Below are 18,408 nucleotides of genomic sequence, written 5' to 3'. Positions count from 1 at the left end.
ACAATGTATTATGAGGTAAATTACAAGGCATAATTAATACATTAAAACTACTTTTACAATGCATTATAGGCCTACATAAAGGCTTTAAGTAAAGTGTTACCAAAAATTCAACTTTTATGATATTTTGAAGGAAAAATCTTCTTCTGTCAGCATTCACTAATGAGGTAAACATTACTCAACATCTGAGGTAAACATCTCTTTAGGGGGAGTATAGTTTAGGGGATGAAGGGGTACAGAAAAAGACCTAAGAAGTGCTTCCTTACCACTTCTGCCCTCCAGCCATGTGTTGTTGGACAGTGTAGCCAAACTGTGTCTGCCTGGGGCCCTTTATGATCCTGTGATTTCTGGTGTCAATGTTGAAACAGTCATGGAACCCTGTAAACAGACACAGACAATTCAAATATGAACTATCCACAGCATGCTTAGACATAAGACTGCATTTACTGGCAATAGATTCTACGAGACAACGAGCTCCAGCAATGACCCAAAACTAAGCAAAATTGAATTGTGGCTAAACCGAGTCCTAAACAGTAGTTTCCTTTCATGAACTACACTAGATGTAATCGGAAATCATTTCTAAACAACTCACAGATGAACAGAAAGCAAACAACAGATTGTTTTTGCAATGTTTTGTATGTTTTGCCCTTGTTGCTTGCAAGGGCAAACGCAATAATTATTTTGTCAGAACTGAGTTATAACCTACAATGAATCTAGTCTCAGAGACCATGATCTGTCATGTGATTTGGCTTAGGCCAAATATGCACAGACTCATGGAAAATGGAGTGTGAAAATGTATATCACAATCTAAAAATCAATAAAAATTATTTTTAGCCTATTGATTTTGTATATAGAGTTTTACACTCCATTTTCTCTGAATCAGTTAATTAGAGTCATTTTACTCAAAGCTGAGTTATTTACTGAATTTTGTCTTAGTTGTGAGTCTTTCCTGCAATGTAGATGACTGAGCTGCAGTGTTAATTGGGCTTTTTGCAGGTCCTTAAAGATGTGGTCCAGAAATCCTTCTTAAATGGGAAAGAATCTATGGTCACTTTGGTGTTTTGATGTTTCTCATTCAGAAAACAGACTTTAATTGTTTTGTCTCCATCAAAGTTCAAAGGTGCATGTATGGCTTCTGTTTATGTTCTGACAGACTCCCAAAGAACACACGATCTTGGTAACTGGATTAACAAACACATTCATGGAGGTCTTCTGCTGAAAACCCTTCATAATCAATGTAATGCTCACGGTCGTGGAGAGAGCCTGCATGATTTTCACTGCTTGACCTGACACTCTCCAACTCTGTCAACAGACTCTGGTGTGGGAGACACAGGACTATAGGACCTCATTATGCATGAGACTAAGTCATCACAACAGATTTGACAGTCTGTCAGTCACAGAAAGACAGCAGTAAGGAAGTTACATCTGACTCACAGAGCTTTTACAAGCAGGTCCAATTTCAGTCCCAGTTAAAAGACTACTTTTGTCTTTTAAGTTGCTTCCTGTCAGCACCATAATTATAGCTTAACATGAAGCAAAGGCTGAGAAAGATGACCGTTTAGGCTACAGATAATTATTTTTTAAATTAAAGGGATAGTTCACTAAAAACTGAAATTCTGTCATCATTTATTCACCTTCATGTTGATCCAAACTGGTATGCTGAAAATTTTTGTTTCGGTTTTTGTAAGGGTCCAGTTCTGATTTGGACCCCACTGACTGTCATTGCATGGACAAAAACATTCTTCAAAATATCTTCTTTTGTTTTCTACAGAAGAAAGAACTAACGTCATACAGGTTTGGAATGACATGACGATAAGTAAATGACAGATGTTTCAGTTCTTGGTGAACTAGACCTTTAAATATTCAGAGAAAGGCTTAAGCAAAAATTGTCAAATATTTTTACATCAGATGCACAGTACAAAGATGGTCTTCTCATGTTAGAACATCACATGATGGCAACCCCATATCATAAAGATCAGTATTCAGAAGCATGGCTCTTAAAAATAAATCTAAAGCAGGTGCTGAACTTAGAAATGTAAAAAAAAAGCTTTGATCTAAGTGTAAACATAACGGTTAATTTATCTGAGAATTACACTGAATTACTCTGTTAATCTATGCCCTGAACCCTGAACGACAGCATATGGATGTCATATCCCTGCACACCTAGAAACTGGAAAAAAAAAAAAAATGCCAAGGATGCAGAAAACATACAATGGGATCTGATGAAAGGCCTGATTCTCTCTGGTGGCCCCAGGTCTCCTTACCTCCAGTTTGGCCTCTATACCAATGGAATAAAATCTCCTCTGGATTCAATTAAAAGAAAAAGTCTTTCAACATAAAAAAAAAAAATTACAAATAAATTAAAAATTAAAAATTATATATATATATATATATATATATATATATATATATATATATATATATATATATATATTTATTATTATTATTATTATTTTCCCAGCCGCCACCAGTGAAAATGAAATAGTTTATTGATGACAGTGCTGATAAGTAATGTCTGCTACTATAGTTTCCATTCATCGTATTATATCTTGCAGATGATTGATGGATGAGATGAAGAGATCTTCCTCTTAGTAGAGGGGAGGGGAAGAGAAATGAAGTGCTTTTAGTGTCTTCTCTCTCTCTCTCTCTCACACACACACACACACACACACACACACTCTCTCTCTTTTTCTCTTTCCCACGTTTTTCTCTTTCTGTGTGTAGACAAAAGAATGAATGATGACAGGCTACTGTAGTGTTGGAGATGATGTAAAAGCATTTTTGCACATTAATCTGCTCAAGCACAAGAATGCACAGGGAATAATGTGGACCACATGTTTTTCCTAGCCTCATTTTTGGTCACTGCCTTTCACAGAAAGTGATGAAGAGTTGTGAGTGACACTGCCAGTGACTGACGTACAATATTATAGTGAGCAGGAGAACTGTATATCACACTGTGTACAGCAATGAAGGCTCATGTAAAGAGGTTTGGTTTGATCCTGGTTCGCACACAGACTTATTCAAACTTTTGAACAGTAGTATAAGTATTATATGAGCAAAGCTGTTCGTCACCTGCCTCCTGCTTTGTTGAATATCAGACAAAGATCTCTTTCCTGAAAAAAGAAGCATTGGCAGAGATCAAGCATTAAATGAACTGCTTGAACTCATTTAATTACATATAAACTCAAATAGTTACTTATATGAAACCATATAATTCACTTATATCATGGCAACATACTGTTGCACTAATTGCAACACTGTCATCCAGAGCCTTTTGATCTTATCCTGAAACATTCTCCCAGAAGTCCTCATTTATGAATAGTCAACAAAATGAGAACATTGAATGCATGATTCTTAAAATAGATCAGTCAGCTGACCAGCAAAGAAGAAAAGCTGAATAATACCTGTGATCATGCTGGATAATGTTACCTTTTTCTAAGTTTTTTTTTTTTTTTTAAACCTAAATTCTCTCCCACAGTCACTGATCACTTTTTCCAAAGAGCTTAAATACATATCTAAGGCATCCAGTCTGTTACTGAAACCAAACTGTCCCAGACACCAGCTGAGAACAGCTTTACCCTAAAAAAAAAAGAAGAAGAAAACTTGAGGGAAAAAAAGAATGGGAAAAAAAGGGGGAGTAGAAAGGATTTAGTTTCCATTTAAAAGCCCTAACGTGGCAGACACTTTAATATTCTCTGTAATATCAGCAGGTCCTATAGAGTGGGTTTCCTGTGTGTGGATTCTTTTGCCCAGATAAATAAACCTCAGTACAGTGGCTGCAAGGGTTGTGCTCTGTGTCCAGGCCAGGCCTGCGCTGCTTTTGGACAACAATCAAGCTACAGGAGCCACACCACAGTCATACTGACAGAGAAGCACCAGTCTATGAGAATGCCCATGCATCACCAAGACTAACAATTTGCCAGAGCTTGACAGAACCATGGCATAGTGGTCAGGATATGCATGTTTCCTGACTATATGAAGAGCTGTTCACAGGGATTCAGGTTTGAAGATGGCCTACATAATTTTCTGGTCTCATTCCCCTATTTCTCTCCATTGCCTTGTCATTAAAAGCAGCATCTTTTACATATAAAGACTACATCGTCACTGAAAACCTAAAACACTTACTGAAAATCCTGTTGATTTTCTGAGGAAATTATTTTAGTAAAGCTACATGCTTGATGCTGATTTACATCATTTATTTTTGTCAAAAAGAATGTATAACTCGACAGTGGCACACAATTCAAAACAAAATTCCAGCCTGCAGCTGCAATATATTATGACAAACCTCTTAAAATGCTAGGACTAGGACTCTGAAATCGTGATCAGGCTAACCCAGGTCATGATTAAAATCAAAACATTTTGAAAGAAATTTTTGAGCTAGTGCTAGACTATATCTAGGGCACATCCACCACAAACCATCCATCAAAATCTAATTCATAATCAAAACCCACATCAATGCCACCAAAGAAAGCTACCAATACTAATTCATTACCAAGGCCTCAGTTAAACATGCAGCTGTGTACAAGCCCACATGTGACAGACATCCCCCTCTAAACATCTGCTAACCCCTCAGTTGTCTCTCTCCTCCTTCACAAATATTTACGTGAGGAACTGCCCTGATGCTAATGAGCCTCACTGATGCCCACTGGCGAGGATTATGGGCCAGCAGATTGGCTTTTAATAAACTCCACATGCCGGAAATGCATTGCTTTGAATGCTCTTCTGCTTAAGATCTCATGGGCTTTATGCTTTTACTGTATGTGCTGCACCTCAGGGACTGATATACATTCTGTTACACTCACAGATCAAGAGTAAAATGACCAGACGTGGCTCATTTCATGCTGACTTTCCAACTGTGAGCTCTGTGGTCTGGAAAGCTCATTGAAGGGCTGCTGAGAGATGGCTAGCAGGGGATGAGCCTGGTGGCCTGCGACTGGGTTTGTGGCCAAAGTAAACTATCCGTGAGGCACGTGGCATCAGCAGACTGATATACACCACAGTCAGGCATTACTCACTTTCTCTAGAGTTCCTCACCCACAAAAAAATAACCTTATTCTGTAATTATTATTTCCAAAGTAGTATTCCAGGTAGAAGCATCTGAGATCACAATATTTTTTATTTTTAATCTCAATATAAATTAGCTGCTACTAAGAGCTAGGGCCAGATTAAATAACTGTTTGTTGCAGAGCAAAACCTCTCTTGCAAACTACATAAGAGAGATAAATAGATACACTATAAAAAAGAAGTATTTAAAAATGTCAAGCTTAAATCAATGTATTGAGATTTCTTTGTAATTAATTGTGAAAATTACTTTCAATTTCTGAGTGAAAAAATGTTTCTAAACCATTTTTTTCAGTATTGCTTGTTTGTATCATTTCTCTGACAGAAAACTATCATTTATCTGAAGAAATTGGACCAGTAATGACATTTTCACCTATTGTTTGTCTCGCAGTGATCTCTATTACCAAAGCAAAACAGATATTTAACCTGAGTTGTGAATGTGAGTTTGTAGTCTGAATGTAATGATAAATATTTCTATTGAGTTGTCCTTTCCTTGCAAGCTTCACACTAAAACAAACTGACAGCGCAAGCTGCACTGTAAAAAATGACAGTAAAAACCTGTTAAATGGTTAACGGTAAGTAAACTGTGATAGACATTTCAGACAATTTTACGGTGAAATATCGGTTTTGGAAGTGAAAAAGAATGTAAAATTTACAGGGAAAAAACGTAAATTGATGTTTTTTGACGAATTCCCTGCATTGCATTTCAGATTTTGTTTGAATTTAATGTTTTTTTCTTTGAAATAACTGTTTCTTCTTAGTTTTTCTTATCAGTTATGTTTATAAGGGTTGTATGTTACATCTAATGTTGTTAAATTAATGTTTATTGCATATTTCAGTTTAATGAGTCTCACCATGATGGTGTTCTGTGTTCGTGTGAATGACACTGTGCGCCTTCTATATATGTTATTATTTAAAAGCTGCTTGTGATGGGCTTTGGTTCATCATGTGACTTTCTCATCGCCCCCTGCATTTGGTGGTTATCAGTGTATTTCAAAGGTACAAAACAGATTTCAGTACTTCAATAGGTTGGTATATTAATATTATATCAGTTAATGAAATTACGGTATTTAACTGTAAATTTAAGTTAAAACCGTAAAACCTAAAATGTTTCTACCGTATTTTACGGTAGAGTTTCAGCAACTACAGCTGCCGTTTTTTTACCGTAAATTTTTACGGATTTCTTTTTACAGTGTGTGTAGTCTGATTCATGAACAGAATCATGTTAGTCAATTCTTTTAGTGAATCCTTAAAAAGACTCAGGAGTCAGTAGTTTAAACCTGTCTTCACTGAATCCATCAGAGCACTTACTGAAAATGTACAGAAAATGAGCAGCATTTTTGTGTACTGAAGGTTTGTGAAATGTAAATTAGTGTCATTAGTGGTTATGTGGAACAGAGCCACAGCTAAGCCCTGCTGTCACGTTTACTTACCTGCATCTGTACTTCACTGTCGAACACAGAGCCACAAGTGATCGCATTAGAGTGAATTACCTCAAGAACTGCGGAGTAATATCTGGATTAACCAACCAGTTTCATTGTAAATGGCGAAAAGTCAGAAGGCTATTCAAACATGAAATTGCTCTGTTAATTGGATGACAGTGTGAACAGCTGAATATTTAATGCTTCTCTATGAACAGGGTTTCCTGCAGTTTTGACATCAATCCATTGCAACATTTGTCATGAGTGTGCACCTCAAGTTGTGATGAGGCATAGTGTATGTGAGTGCAGGTCAGTTTAAGTGTGTCACCCATTCAGACGAGTGTCTGATACAGGCCACATTTATAAGGTCATAAGCCACACCATAAAAAAAAAAAAAAAAATCTAATTTAAAAAGACGTTCTATATGTGGGCCACATTTAATTTGCCCAGAGAAAGGCTAAAAGGAGTACAACAGACAATAGTATTACAGTATTGTACTAGTATAATGTTTACATTGCTGGACTTGATTAAAGTTGGCCTGGTTCACAGCTGGTCAAGATGAGCAACACACGAACCACAAAAAAGCATATTTGCACATAACAACAAATGTTATTTATATCTCTTACACATTAGCCATATATATATATGTATGTATATATATATATATATATATATATATATATATATATATATATATATTCTCAATTATCATCTTTTTCATTTGGCAGATGGACAGACAGAATTAAAGACTTAACATATGACACGAATGCACAGACATGCAAGTTTGATTTAAATTTTCTCAAGAACTCTTGACCCATGACATCACTGAGCTGCCAAAGTCCTTGAATATTCTGTCAAGAGTGTCATTTCACAAGTGAACTTTCATCTGGCTGCTCACCAGATCGTTCCAGACACAGGAAACTATGAACTCCCAATATATTCCTGATAACATCGCCTTTCATTTCAAAGTATGCAAGTGCTAGGATGGAAATTGGAGCAAGGGTAAACTCCAACCATTCCACAGCCAATCCAGCATCCCCATCTATCAAGGGAAGTCAGTTTAACAGCGCCTGACACTGGAAAGCAGACGTGGGAGATGCACAGCACTGGGATACAATCCCATGCACACAAATCACATCCATGGTACTTATTAAAGTCTCATCTCAAGTTGCAAAGTATTTTGTAGTATCAATGGAGCATTGCCACTTTGCCTCTTTTAAATGATTTTAATTTAAAACAGGCAACACACACATACAAACTCACCTGGCATCACGCTCCAGAGAATCCAGAGTAGGTGGGTCCAGTAGTACTCCATGTGCGTGTGCGAGAGGGAGACGTGAGAGAGTGTGTGTTAGTGTATGCGTGTGTGCGCGTGCGTAAGGATAGAATACCCTGACACTATGTTCTCCTGTACACCCAGCTCTGATTGACTCTACTGCTCCTAAAAACACTCTATATCTGAGGCAAGGAGGAGGGGACTGTGGCCAAACTAAAAGGAGGTGCTCATTCAGCCAACAGACAGATCTTCTCTCTTTTTCTTTCTCTCTCACTTCCTCCCTCCCTATTTTTGTCTCTTCATCTGTCTCTCCATCTTTGCTTGATTTGGGTCATCCTGTTATGAGCTCATGAAAATGCTTTTTGTGATGAATCTGGAAATTTAGGTTTTGGGGATCACTGTACATCACCTCTACGGCAAAATCTGATCTTCTATAATCTTCTAATTTGCTTAACATGCAGTTTGAACTGCATACGTTCGGATAGATGCCCTCCGTCTTGATTGATGCAGAGATTTGTGGTTAACATAGCTGCATGTTACCATATAAAGCCCACTGACAAACTCTCAGCAGAACCTCAGACACCATCCAAACCACACGACCCAAGCATATAATTACAGATTATATAATAACTAATACTGACGTTCTGGCTGCTCTAATAGTGAAATATGGCCCACCTCCATTTCAACTTGACCTTGAAAATAGCAAAACCACATTTACTAAGTTTTGGTGAAAATGAACATGCAGTGTAAATGCAATCTTGTACACTAGTAAACTACCCAACACATAATATCCTGTTTATAAAATTCATAAGACAATGGCAAGTTTCCTGTGAGCAAATATCTACCGTATCACTGTACTATCCACAAAAATAATAACAATATTACAGTCAGGCCTTTTGCAAATACACATATCTTGTTTAATTAATTGGATCATGGTTTAGATTTGAAAAAAAAATATATTTTTTTTTTTTATTCAAGAATTCAGCCTCTAATCTGAAAACAAAGTGATTGTAAAACATCTGATGAACATTGAGCTGATTTTACTTTAAACATAAGTGACCAAAGAAATGGGTGCTGCTTTCATTAAGAGTACTTAAAACGTCATCTTTCTTTCCTTTCATCAGATGTTTCTATCAAAGCCAAGCATTATAATTTGCAGTATAATTCACCCTCTTTGCAAATGAGGCAGCTGGGAATTATGTTCTTTTAAATTCTGCAGAGGAATGCGTAGTCAAACCAGAGAGCTTGTTAGTTACTCCAACAGACAGATGCTGACGCATGGGAAGAGAAAGAGTGAAACGGAGAGATTTTTAGGCTATTCATACACAGACCGAACAATATAGATATAGTGAGTACACCTGAACTCTGTTCTGAGCTTGAATACATTGACTGATTTATCAGCCGATACTGACTGCAACAGCAGAGCAGAAGTAAAATTAGGGAGGGAGTTTAACTTATAGTAATTGATCTAAGTCTCAAAAAAAGGATTTCCCATCCATACTAAGGGCCACATCAATTAAAATATAAAGTAGCTAATTAATACTTCTCATCAAAACAGATGAGGAACATCTCAGTTTCTTCTGACTCCTCTTGCAAACCTTTGTCCTCTGCTAAGACATGCAAATTGAGGAATGAAAAAGTGGGTAAATGGATAGACAGATAGAGAAGGGGCTATTTGGTTACACAACACAACATGAGGCTGCTTTTACCAGTATTGTGAGGTTGTAACTCATAGCTCAAGAATCCCCACTGTCAGTTTGCAAAATGTCAACAGTCCAAACAAATGATAAATTAAAGAGGAACCTGCAATTAAAATTAAAGTCTAATTCTTTCTCTCAAAAGAGGATAGGGGCCTGAGAGGGAGCTGGGTTGCTTCACTCACTGTTTCCACATGGAAGGAAAATGCTTTCGTTCATGATGTTGAGCTACTGACCAAAATTGCCATGCCAATACTTAAAGTCAGAGAAGAATTCAGTAAAGAGAGAAAAAGAGGGACTGACATATAGAATAAACTGCAGAAACAAATTTATGAGAAGTTGTTTTTTCTGGAAATCATACCTTCATTTCTACACGTTGGGGGTCCTGAGCCCCTTGTTGAGAAGTGGTTGGAAATCAATACATATCTCTGCAGGAACAACACTTACCTCATGACCACAAACCTTCCACCAGCAGTAGCAACTGCAAACAATTATCCCAATAACCTCCACATTACCTGCCGCATGATGTATGACTGACCATTTAGAGAAACACAAGCCAAAAAATAAAGCCAGTAACAATCATTGTTGAACTTCATCACAGTTTGCATTAGTCAACAACATCATCATGCTTGCAACTGATGGAGAAATAATGAACTTGCACTCTTGTGCGAATGGCTTTTGCGATCTGAAATAGTAATAATGCTTTTCAGAAACTGCTCTAATCACAAGGAAATTCAACATGATTAAATACATTTTTGGTCAATTTCAGAAGTCCTTATTTTGAACTGTACTCACATATAGATTGATTCTTTTCTATCTATAGAAACAAATACATTTTTGGCCATATTCTGGTGATCACATTTTCCTTTAATTTCACATTTCCTTTTAGCCTGGTTGTGTTGGCAAAGACATACAGCAATGTCAGTGACAACCCTGCTGTGGTCAAACCCTAGAAGTCACCACAGTGTCAAGTGCCAGTCAGATCAAACCAAATCTGGACTCTTCGGCTGTTTCTGTATGATGTTGTTCAAAACATGGCAACCACACTCAATAATGCTGAACTGTGGTAATATCTGAATGCCAAACTCCTGCTTTGTTTTGTTGCCGTTTCTTTCCACTTCCAGAATTTAAAATAGAAACTGTCAGAAATATACAACTATACAACCCCAAGTTGAAAATGTAAACTTTCCACGATTCTGGCAAATAACATTGTGAAATTGCCAGTAGGGAATCGACACATTAGTCAGTTGCCATAAAATATTTTAGGAATCAGTCTTGAAAAAATAGAATATGATGGAGGTTGCTCTTTTTGCTTTTATGTAACATGAATACTCTTTCATTAAATGAGTACATATCAAATTAATCTATATGACATGACTCTCTATAAGCCCCAACATAAATGTGTTCATGAATCATATGAAATCATCCTAGTACTCAGAGATTTTGTGGTTAGGCCATGGAAGCATGAGTCAACCAATCAGACATGCAGAGTGTGATGTCTTTGGCCATTTGACTGACAGGCAACGTTCAACTGGAGGAATTCAGTGGTTTGGGCAAAGACGCCAGTGTCCTCGCACTCACTCGCAAGCTGTGATGAAAGCTTTGCTTTCCCAGTATACAATATTTTATCAAGAGCACAACTTGTGTAATCTCGGTATGCTAAAACCCGAATCGACACTCTCGCTGTGTTGAAATCCAGCGGTTTGGACTGTAAATCGTGATCTCATAGCCATTTGCATTCCAGCTGCTCTTCTCTCTCCATGAGATCTGCCATGAAAGGGATATTTTTTGCTGGTTATGCTGTTCAGTTCAAAGAGAAACTATGACAGAACTACACAAATAAACAGGCAAATATTATTGATGAAAAACGATGTGAGATTTTCATGACTTCTAATGGTGTCAGAGTTCCTTTAAGGACGCAGCACTCAAGGTCAGGTTTGATGGTTGATTTGCGACTTTGTTCTTGACTGAGTTTACACTGAGCAGAAACACATTTGCTAAAATTGGATTTGTTGTTCTGGAAACCATAGGCACAAAAATGACGTCCACAGACAATCATCTCAGTTCTGTGCTACCGTTCCATTAACAGTAGTGCTGAACTGGACGTCATCAACAGTGAAGTCAAAAATAGTAGCTTAGACACTTTATGATGTGCGAGAGACTGAATTGCACCTGCAAGATTAAGAGTGAGTTTTTTCCGTTTTTTGGGGGGAGGGGGGTCCACATGTGTTTCCATCTAAGTAGGGTGCAGTAATTAATTTTAAGAGTGGAGGTTTAAATGAACTTACTTCACAGAGATGTTCTGACTCATTATTTTGGATCCTGAAGATTAATATACACTCAGGGGAAAAATGAAGATTGTTATCTTAAGGAGCTATTTATTCCTGCTGTAACCTTTAAAAATAACTTCCATTGATGAGGTCAAACCGATCTAATAAGAACACATAACCATTTTTTGAGGATTTTGTACTCGAAATGAAATTGATTTGTAGGAAAACAAATGTTTTTAGGGGAAAAAAATATTAATGAAGGTTCACTCCTAACCTAAATCTGGTGTAAAACATACAGGTTGTGGTTGTTTGATTTCATATTAATTATACAACAATTCACCAAAATGTAGCTAAAAACTGCCAACATACAAAAATACACTGAAAGCTATGAAAGCTACCCCAAAGTTAAATAAAAAAAATGAAAAAAATGTAAATTATCATTTAAAATGCAAACTAAGTTCACATGCGCTCCTTAAATGTATTGGCAAGATTATCAAGAATCATGTTAGACATTTTTTCAAAATGAGCTAATAATTAAAACTCATGTGTAGAAAATAAATCAGTAAACTGCATGTCACATGACTAAGTAACTTCACAATGTTCACTCTCTAAGCCTTGGAAACTGCTTTGATCTGCACTACATCATATTCCCACAGTGTACACTGTTTATATTTGTGCATCACGTTGCCTTTTCAAAATCTAAGTCTATCACTTACAACGTTTGAAAGAACTAACAGAGTACTGGCAATAATTAGCTACATTCTTGCCACCATGGAGGTCTGTTCTACTCTTGGAGCACCAAATTGTCAAAAGTGTCATAAAATCTTGATATTTCTGATGGAACGTCTCCATATTTCTAGTGCCATGTGCCAAGGCCCTTTAACTCTCTCAGTCCTCACTGGTTTTATTATTGCACATGATGTGGTTATTCACATAAGAATACTGCTGAGAGAATGGAGAGCGGTTTAATTGTAAGCAGGGCAACAGTGTACCAATAGAAACGCTCATATAATGTGAAAAATGGCAGAGGCCTTTAATATAAATACTGAAAGCAAGCGAGCGAATGGTCTAGCCTGAGCAGTGAGTCATTCTTACTTTTCCAGATATCTGGCATTTGAGCTGACTGGTGCTCAGAGCCAGTAGCAACATCGGGAGATGTGGAAACTAAAACCGCACACCACAGCAGGAATAGCCACATGATTTGCACCACGTAACACACACATGCACACGCACAAAGTTCTCAAACATGCAAACAAATGCATAGACATGGAGACACACAACCAGAAACCAACCAGGGACAACACAGCTCCGTTTAACCCTACGATTTATAACCGCGCCACCTAACAAATTATATACACAGGTAAACTCAGGGTACACATTAAACCACTGGACTAACGAAATCCCTGACACCATAAATTCACAATTCCTCACTGTCATCTACAGCAAAACAAGGAATTTGTGGACAGAAGCTGTCCTTTGTAAACTTTAAGCTGCAAAAGTAATGACTTCTGAGGCTGAGCTTTGGCCTTGTTTCGTTCTCGCTTGAGTCAGCCCTTCAGTGGCCGCTTGAACACAGGCAGTTGTTTCAACATCGACCAATTAGCTCATAATGTGGTCTAAAATCACCCAATGCCTTGTGCGTGCCTGCTAAAGGGAAATGCTCCTGTTTCATAGAGCTTCCGCATCACTTCATATGAAACGGAATGGAAAAATGTAAGAGAGGGGGAAAATCATATCTTTCTTTTCTCCTGCATCACCATGGAAAACCCAAAGCTCCGTCATTTCCAGCATGTAATTATTAGGTTTGAGGAGCCTTATACGTAATTATTTATTTCAGGGTTGACCGCTTAAACGCCGAACTGAGCCCCTGTGAGCAGGCCCTGTAAATGCATCCCATATGATGACATATTAGCAAGAGAAAGCATAATACTGCTTGTGGCTGAGAAGATTTTTGCAGTAATAACGCAGAGTCATTTCTTTTTCGCATAAATGTGTTTGTTGTCCTCTTATTTCCTAGCAATGCAGTCATTTAAAGGACATTTCACTCAGTAGAAAGTGGAAACATTGAGACCCTTATCATCCCCGGTGCTCTAGCCACTGCTATTGAAGGGATAGTTCACCCAAACGATGAAAATTCTGTCATTAATTATTACTCACCCTTATGTCGCTCCAAACCTGTAAGACCTTTGTTCATCTTCAGAACACAAATTTGAAAACCGATGAAATCCGAGAGCTTTCCGACCCTGCATAGACAGCAACACAACTGACACATTCAAGACCCAGAAAGGTAGTTAAGACATCATTAAGATAGCCCATGTGACATCAGAGGTTCAACCTTAATTTTACGAAGCTACGAGAATACTTTGTGCGCAAAGAAAACAAGAATAAAAACTTTATTCAACAATTCTTCTCTTCTGTGTCAGTCTCCGCTGCACATTCACGAGAGTACCATGACACATGCGTGTGGAGTCACAGCAGCTTGTTTCCAAAGAGAGGAATGCACATGCATGCATCGTGGTACTGTCGTGAACATGCAAGGAATTCTGACACGGTAGAGAAGAAATTGTTGAATGAAGTTGTTATTGTTTTTCTTTAACATTAAAGGAAAATATAAAATGAAAACTAAATGAGAGCATTTTTGTTAACTGAAAAACTTAAATCTAAATTAAAAAACATTTCCACGACTCCAAAACTCATCCGAATAAAATATGGCCATAAATTAATTATTGTTTTGGATACATGGTATATTATAAAACTTTCAATTAAAAAAAAGTCTTTACATTAAACATTACAACTTAAAACTAAAACATAACACTCTTAAACAAAGTTAGCTTTTAACTAACTTTAGCTTTAGTTAGCTTTTAATTAACTTTAACAGCCATACAAATACTTGAACTAAAATAAAATTATAAACTAAGCTTTAAGTAACAATGACTTGAACAATGACAAATTGAAAATAAAAATAGAAGTAAAACCTAAATATATAGCTAATCCTGGATTAAGAACATACAGTGCCCTCTACTAATATTGGCACCCTTGATAAATATGAGCAAAGGTGGCTGTGAAAATAAATCTGCATTGTTTATCCTTTTGATCTTTCGCTCAAAATATTCACAAAATTCTAACCTATCATTGAAGTAAAACAACTGAAAGTGGGGAGAAAATGTTTTTCTCCAATGAATGTTGGCCACAATTATTGGCACCCCTAGAAATGCTTATGAGTAAAATATCTCTGAAATATATTCCCATTCATAATTAAAAAATTTTAGCACACCAGGGTGACTAGGAGCATGAAATTGTTCAGCTATGACTTCCTGTTCCACAGGATTATAATTATGAGGAACACAAAGGCCAAATTCCCTTAATCACCCATTACAATGAGAAAAACCAAAGAATATATTTCTGATGTGCAGCAAAAGATAATTGAGCTTCACAAATTAGTGAAGTGGCTTTGAGAAAAGAGCTAGAGGAGTGAAAATTCCCATCTCCACCATCAGGGCAATAATTAAGAATTTCCAATCAACATAAAATGTTACGAATCTGCCTGGAAGAGGACGTGTGTCTATATCGTCCTAATGCATGGTGAGAAGGAGAGTTTGAGTGGCTAAAGAGTCTCCAAGGACCACAGCTGGAGAATTGCAGAAAAATTCTCCTCGCTCATCCAAAAACAAACTCCAGCATATTCAGTTATCAGACACGACTGGACCTTCAAATGGGACTGGCTTCTATGGTCAGATGAAACTAAAAAATTAGCTTTTTAGCGGCAAACACTCAAGATGGGTTTGGTGAACACAGGGATAAAAAGTACCCCATGTGTACAATGAAATATACTGTTGTATTTTTGATGTTGTGGGCCTGTATTTCTGCTGGAGGTCCTGGACATCTTGTTTAGACACACGGCATCACTGATTCTATCAAATACCAACAGATAAAAAATCAATAACTGACTGACTCTGTTAGAAATCTTATAATGGGCCATGTTTGGATCCTCTAACCAGACAATAATCCAAACACAAACCTCTAAAACGACACAAAAATGGGTCACTGAGCACAAAACCAAGCTTCTGCTGGCCATTACAGTCCTCTGACCTGAACCCTGTAGCAAATGAGTGGAGTGAACTGAAGAGAAGAAGCACCAACATGGAGCTGTGAATCTGAAGGATCTGGAGAGATTCTGTACGAAGAAAATGGTCTCTGATCTCTTATCAGATGTTCTCCAAACTCTTCAGGCATTATAGGAGAAAACTCAGAGCTGTTACCCTGGGAAAAGGACATTGCAATAATTGGGTGCCAATAATTTTGGCCAACATGAACAAGAGAAAGCATTTATTTCACAATGAGATTTCAATTGTTTTACTTCAATGATAGGTTGGAATTTTGTGAATTTTTTGAATGAAAGATAAAAAGTATAAACAATGCAGATTTATTTTCACAGCCGCCTTTGCTCATATTTACCAAGGGTGCCAATATTAGTGGAGGGCACGGTATACAACTCATCTTCTCATTCCCACAAACACTGGAAGTGAAATAATCCAATATAGTACACAAACTAAAACAAATGCCATTTTTCTCATGAGAATCTCAGGGGTAAAAAATGGAGCTATTTAAGAAGATAAGAAGCAAACAGTGAGTACTTCCCTGTTTACCGTTTGCTTCTCTGATGTTTGGCCAGGTCAAGGGTTGCTGGACAGACTTCAGAGAAATTAGCCGCCTGTTGATCCTACAGTGACCATTTACAGTAACAAGACATCATCAATAACGTGGTCAAGCACACATTTCTAACTGCGAATACAATTGCCCTTTAAGGAAACTAAAAAATGGAAAAATCACAATTTCGGATTTTTTCCTAATGTGACTTAATCCCTTAAAATAGATTTGTGCTTTCTGCTTCATCAGCTTGTATGATAATCACACCCAGAAAGTTATGGTTTCATTGCAAGTCATTTGTCAGGAATGAACAAGCCAGGGATTAAGCACTCAACAATATCAGTTTCCTGGACCTAAGGCACAGACACCACAGAAATTGCAAATATGCTATGGACAGAAGTGAAAATAAACACATAATTGCTCTACAAATGGGTATGACTCACTTCCTAAATCTTTCGAAAAGGTCTGGAAATATCGCATGGGCATCTTTACAAAGAGTACTGAAATATAGCTGGACGGCTGAGTTTGGATCTGGCCAAACAGCTGGGGACCTGGAGTGAGTATTCAGCTGGAAATACCAGCTCAGATTTTCAACCGGTTGATTTTACATACTGCTTGGTGAATTAGAGGTAAAGATTATTCCAGAGGCGCAGAAGCACCACTCCATGGAAAGAATGGAAAATCCCACAATGCCTGAATTGAATACAGGTGACCTATATGCTAAAGTAGAAACACATTATCTGAGCATATAATGGGCACAAATAAAATTATATCGCACAGCAAAAGTCAAGCAGAAAATAAAGATTATTTTCAATATGTCTGCCCTAGTGAAGGAATCATCACAAACTTAGCAGTTCTGTAGAACCTTCCCGTCAAACATTCCACGAATACAGGATCTGTTTGGATATATATATAAGTTATGGATATAAGTATATTGACATAGTCTAAACATTCACGAGATGTCTCATAAGGTCCACATATGGGCATTTTCCCTAGGTGTATAATTGGTCCACAGATGTGATGGAGGATAGATGTAATAAAAAATGTGTGTTCTTGGTGAAGCATCTCTTTCTCTGAGAGTTTTAATGATTTCATTAGCTGGGGTTAGTTATAATGACTGCACTAGGTCCAGCACTAGCAACCAGGTGACTGCACCTTATGAGACTTTGAAAAATAATTAAAAAATAGATTAAAAAAACCTTTAGACCAGCACACTGGCTGGAAAACTATGCCATATGATGCAAAACATTACTGATTGGTTTTTCACATCCTTTTATGCAATTTCAACAAAACCTCACATTGGCTATATGCTTATTTTTGAGCCCTATCAACTCAGTCTTGTATGTATGTATTTATTTATTTTTACAAAATATTCCATTGTACCAGATTCATTAGTGTGAAATTTGCCTATTTTTAACCCTCATTTCAGCTTTTCCATTTTTCTCTGGTCTTTATAAATGTTTAGCACAAGTACTCCAGACACTGTGCAATCCTGTGATCTATCCTATAGGCAAACACACATAAATAGTGAAGGAAATACCACCATGCTTTGACAGCTTGACGCCTGCATGTTTTTTTAGACTCCAGTAGAATTTCCTCTTCTTTCATTCTAATCTCTGGTTTGTTAATAAAGCTTTGCAGTCGAAGCTCCATGCACCTCTGTGAGAGGTGTAAGCAGGCTCACAAAACTACTATAACTGAAGCAAGACCACTGGACTCATGGTTAAAGCCACATTGTGCTTCAAAGGTAAGGTAGCTGACAGACCACACACACAATCACAGAGTCCATATTGTTCTTTAGATTGTCAGTCTCACAAAAGTCACACACACATGAAAGTGCTGGCCTTTGTACACACACAGTACTTGGCACTGGATCAGCCCAGCATACAAAAAGCTTAACCAAACATTAAATGCATAGATAAATGGATCTCTGACCACATCAAAGCATTTGTGACCACTGAGTTCAGGACAGCCCTAAACTATTACAATTTACTATCGCATTTAAAAGCATTCACACTAAGAAATACGAACAGCACATC

General features: G+C 37.3%; 1 protein-coding gene across 3 annotated transcripts in view; it reads right to left on the bottom strand.

Moving 5' to 3' along the window:
• The window catches only part of itga11a (integrin, alpha 11a), a 43,252-nt gene extending 35,375 nt beyond the window's left edge, over positions 1 to 7,877 (bottom strand). For 2 of the 3 annotated variants that reach the window (XM_058781917.1, XM_058781918.1), the window contains exons 1-2: positions 7,743 to 7,877; positions 264 to 375 (exon numbers count right to left, since the gene is read on the bottom strand). In XM_058781917.1, coding sequence (XP_058637900.1) covers positions 264 to 375; positions 7,743 to 7,794 — 164 coding nt within the window. In that variant the 5' untranslated portion in view covers positions 7,795 to 7,877. Of the gene's footprint in view, positions 1 to 263; positions 376 to 7,742 lie in introns of those variants that run through there. The other variant, XM_058781920.1, reaches the window with a different exon arrangement.
• Positions 7,878 to 18,408: the final 10,531 nt, after the last annotated feature.

Source organism: Onychostoma macrolepis, chromosome 07 (genome assembly GCF_012432095.1).
Source record: "Onychostoma macrolepis isolate SWU-2019 chromosome 07, ASM1243209v1, whole genome shotgun sequence".
Taxonomy (NCBI): domain Eukaryota; kingdom Metazoa; phylum Chordata; class Actinopteri; order Cypriniformes; family Cyprinidae; genus Onychostoma; species Onychostoma macrolepis.
The sequence above is the reverse complement of the archived record's forward strand: the minus strand, read 5'-3'. Positions and strand labels throughout refer to the sequence as shown.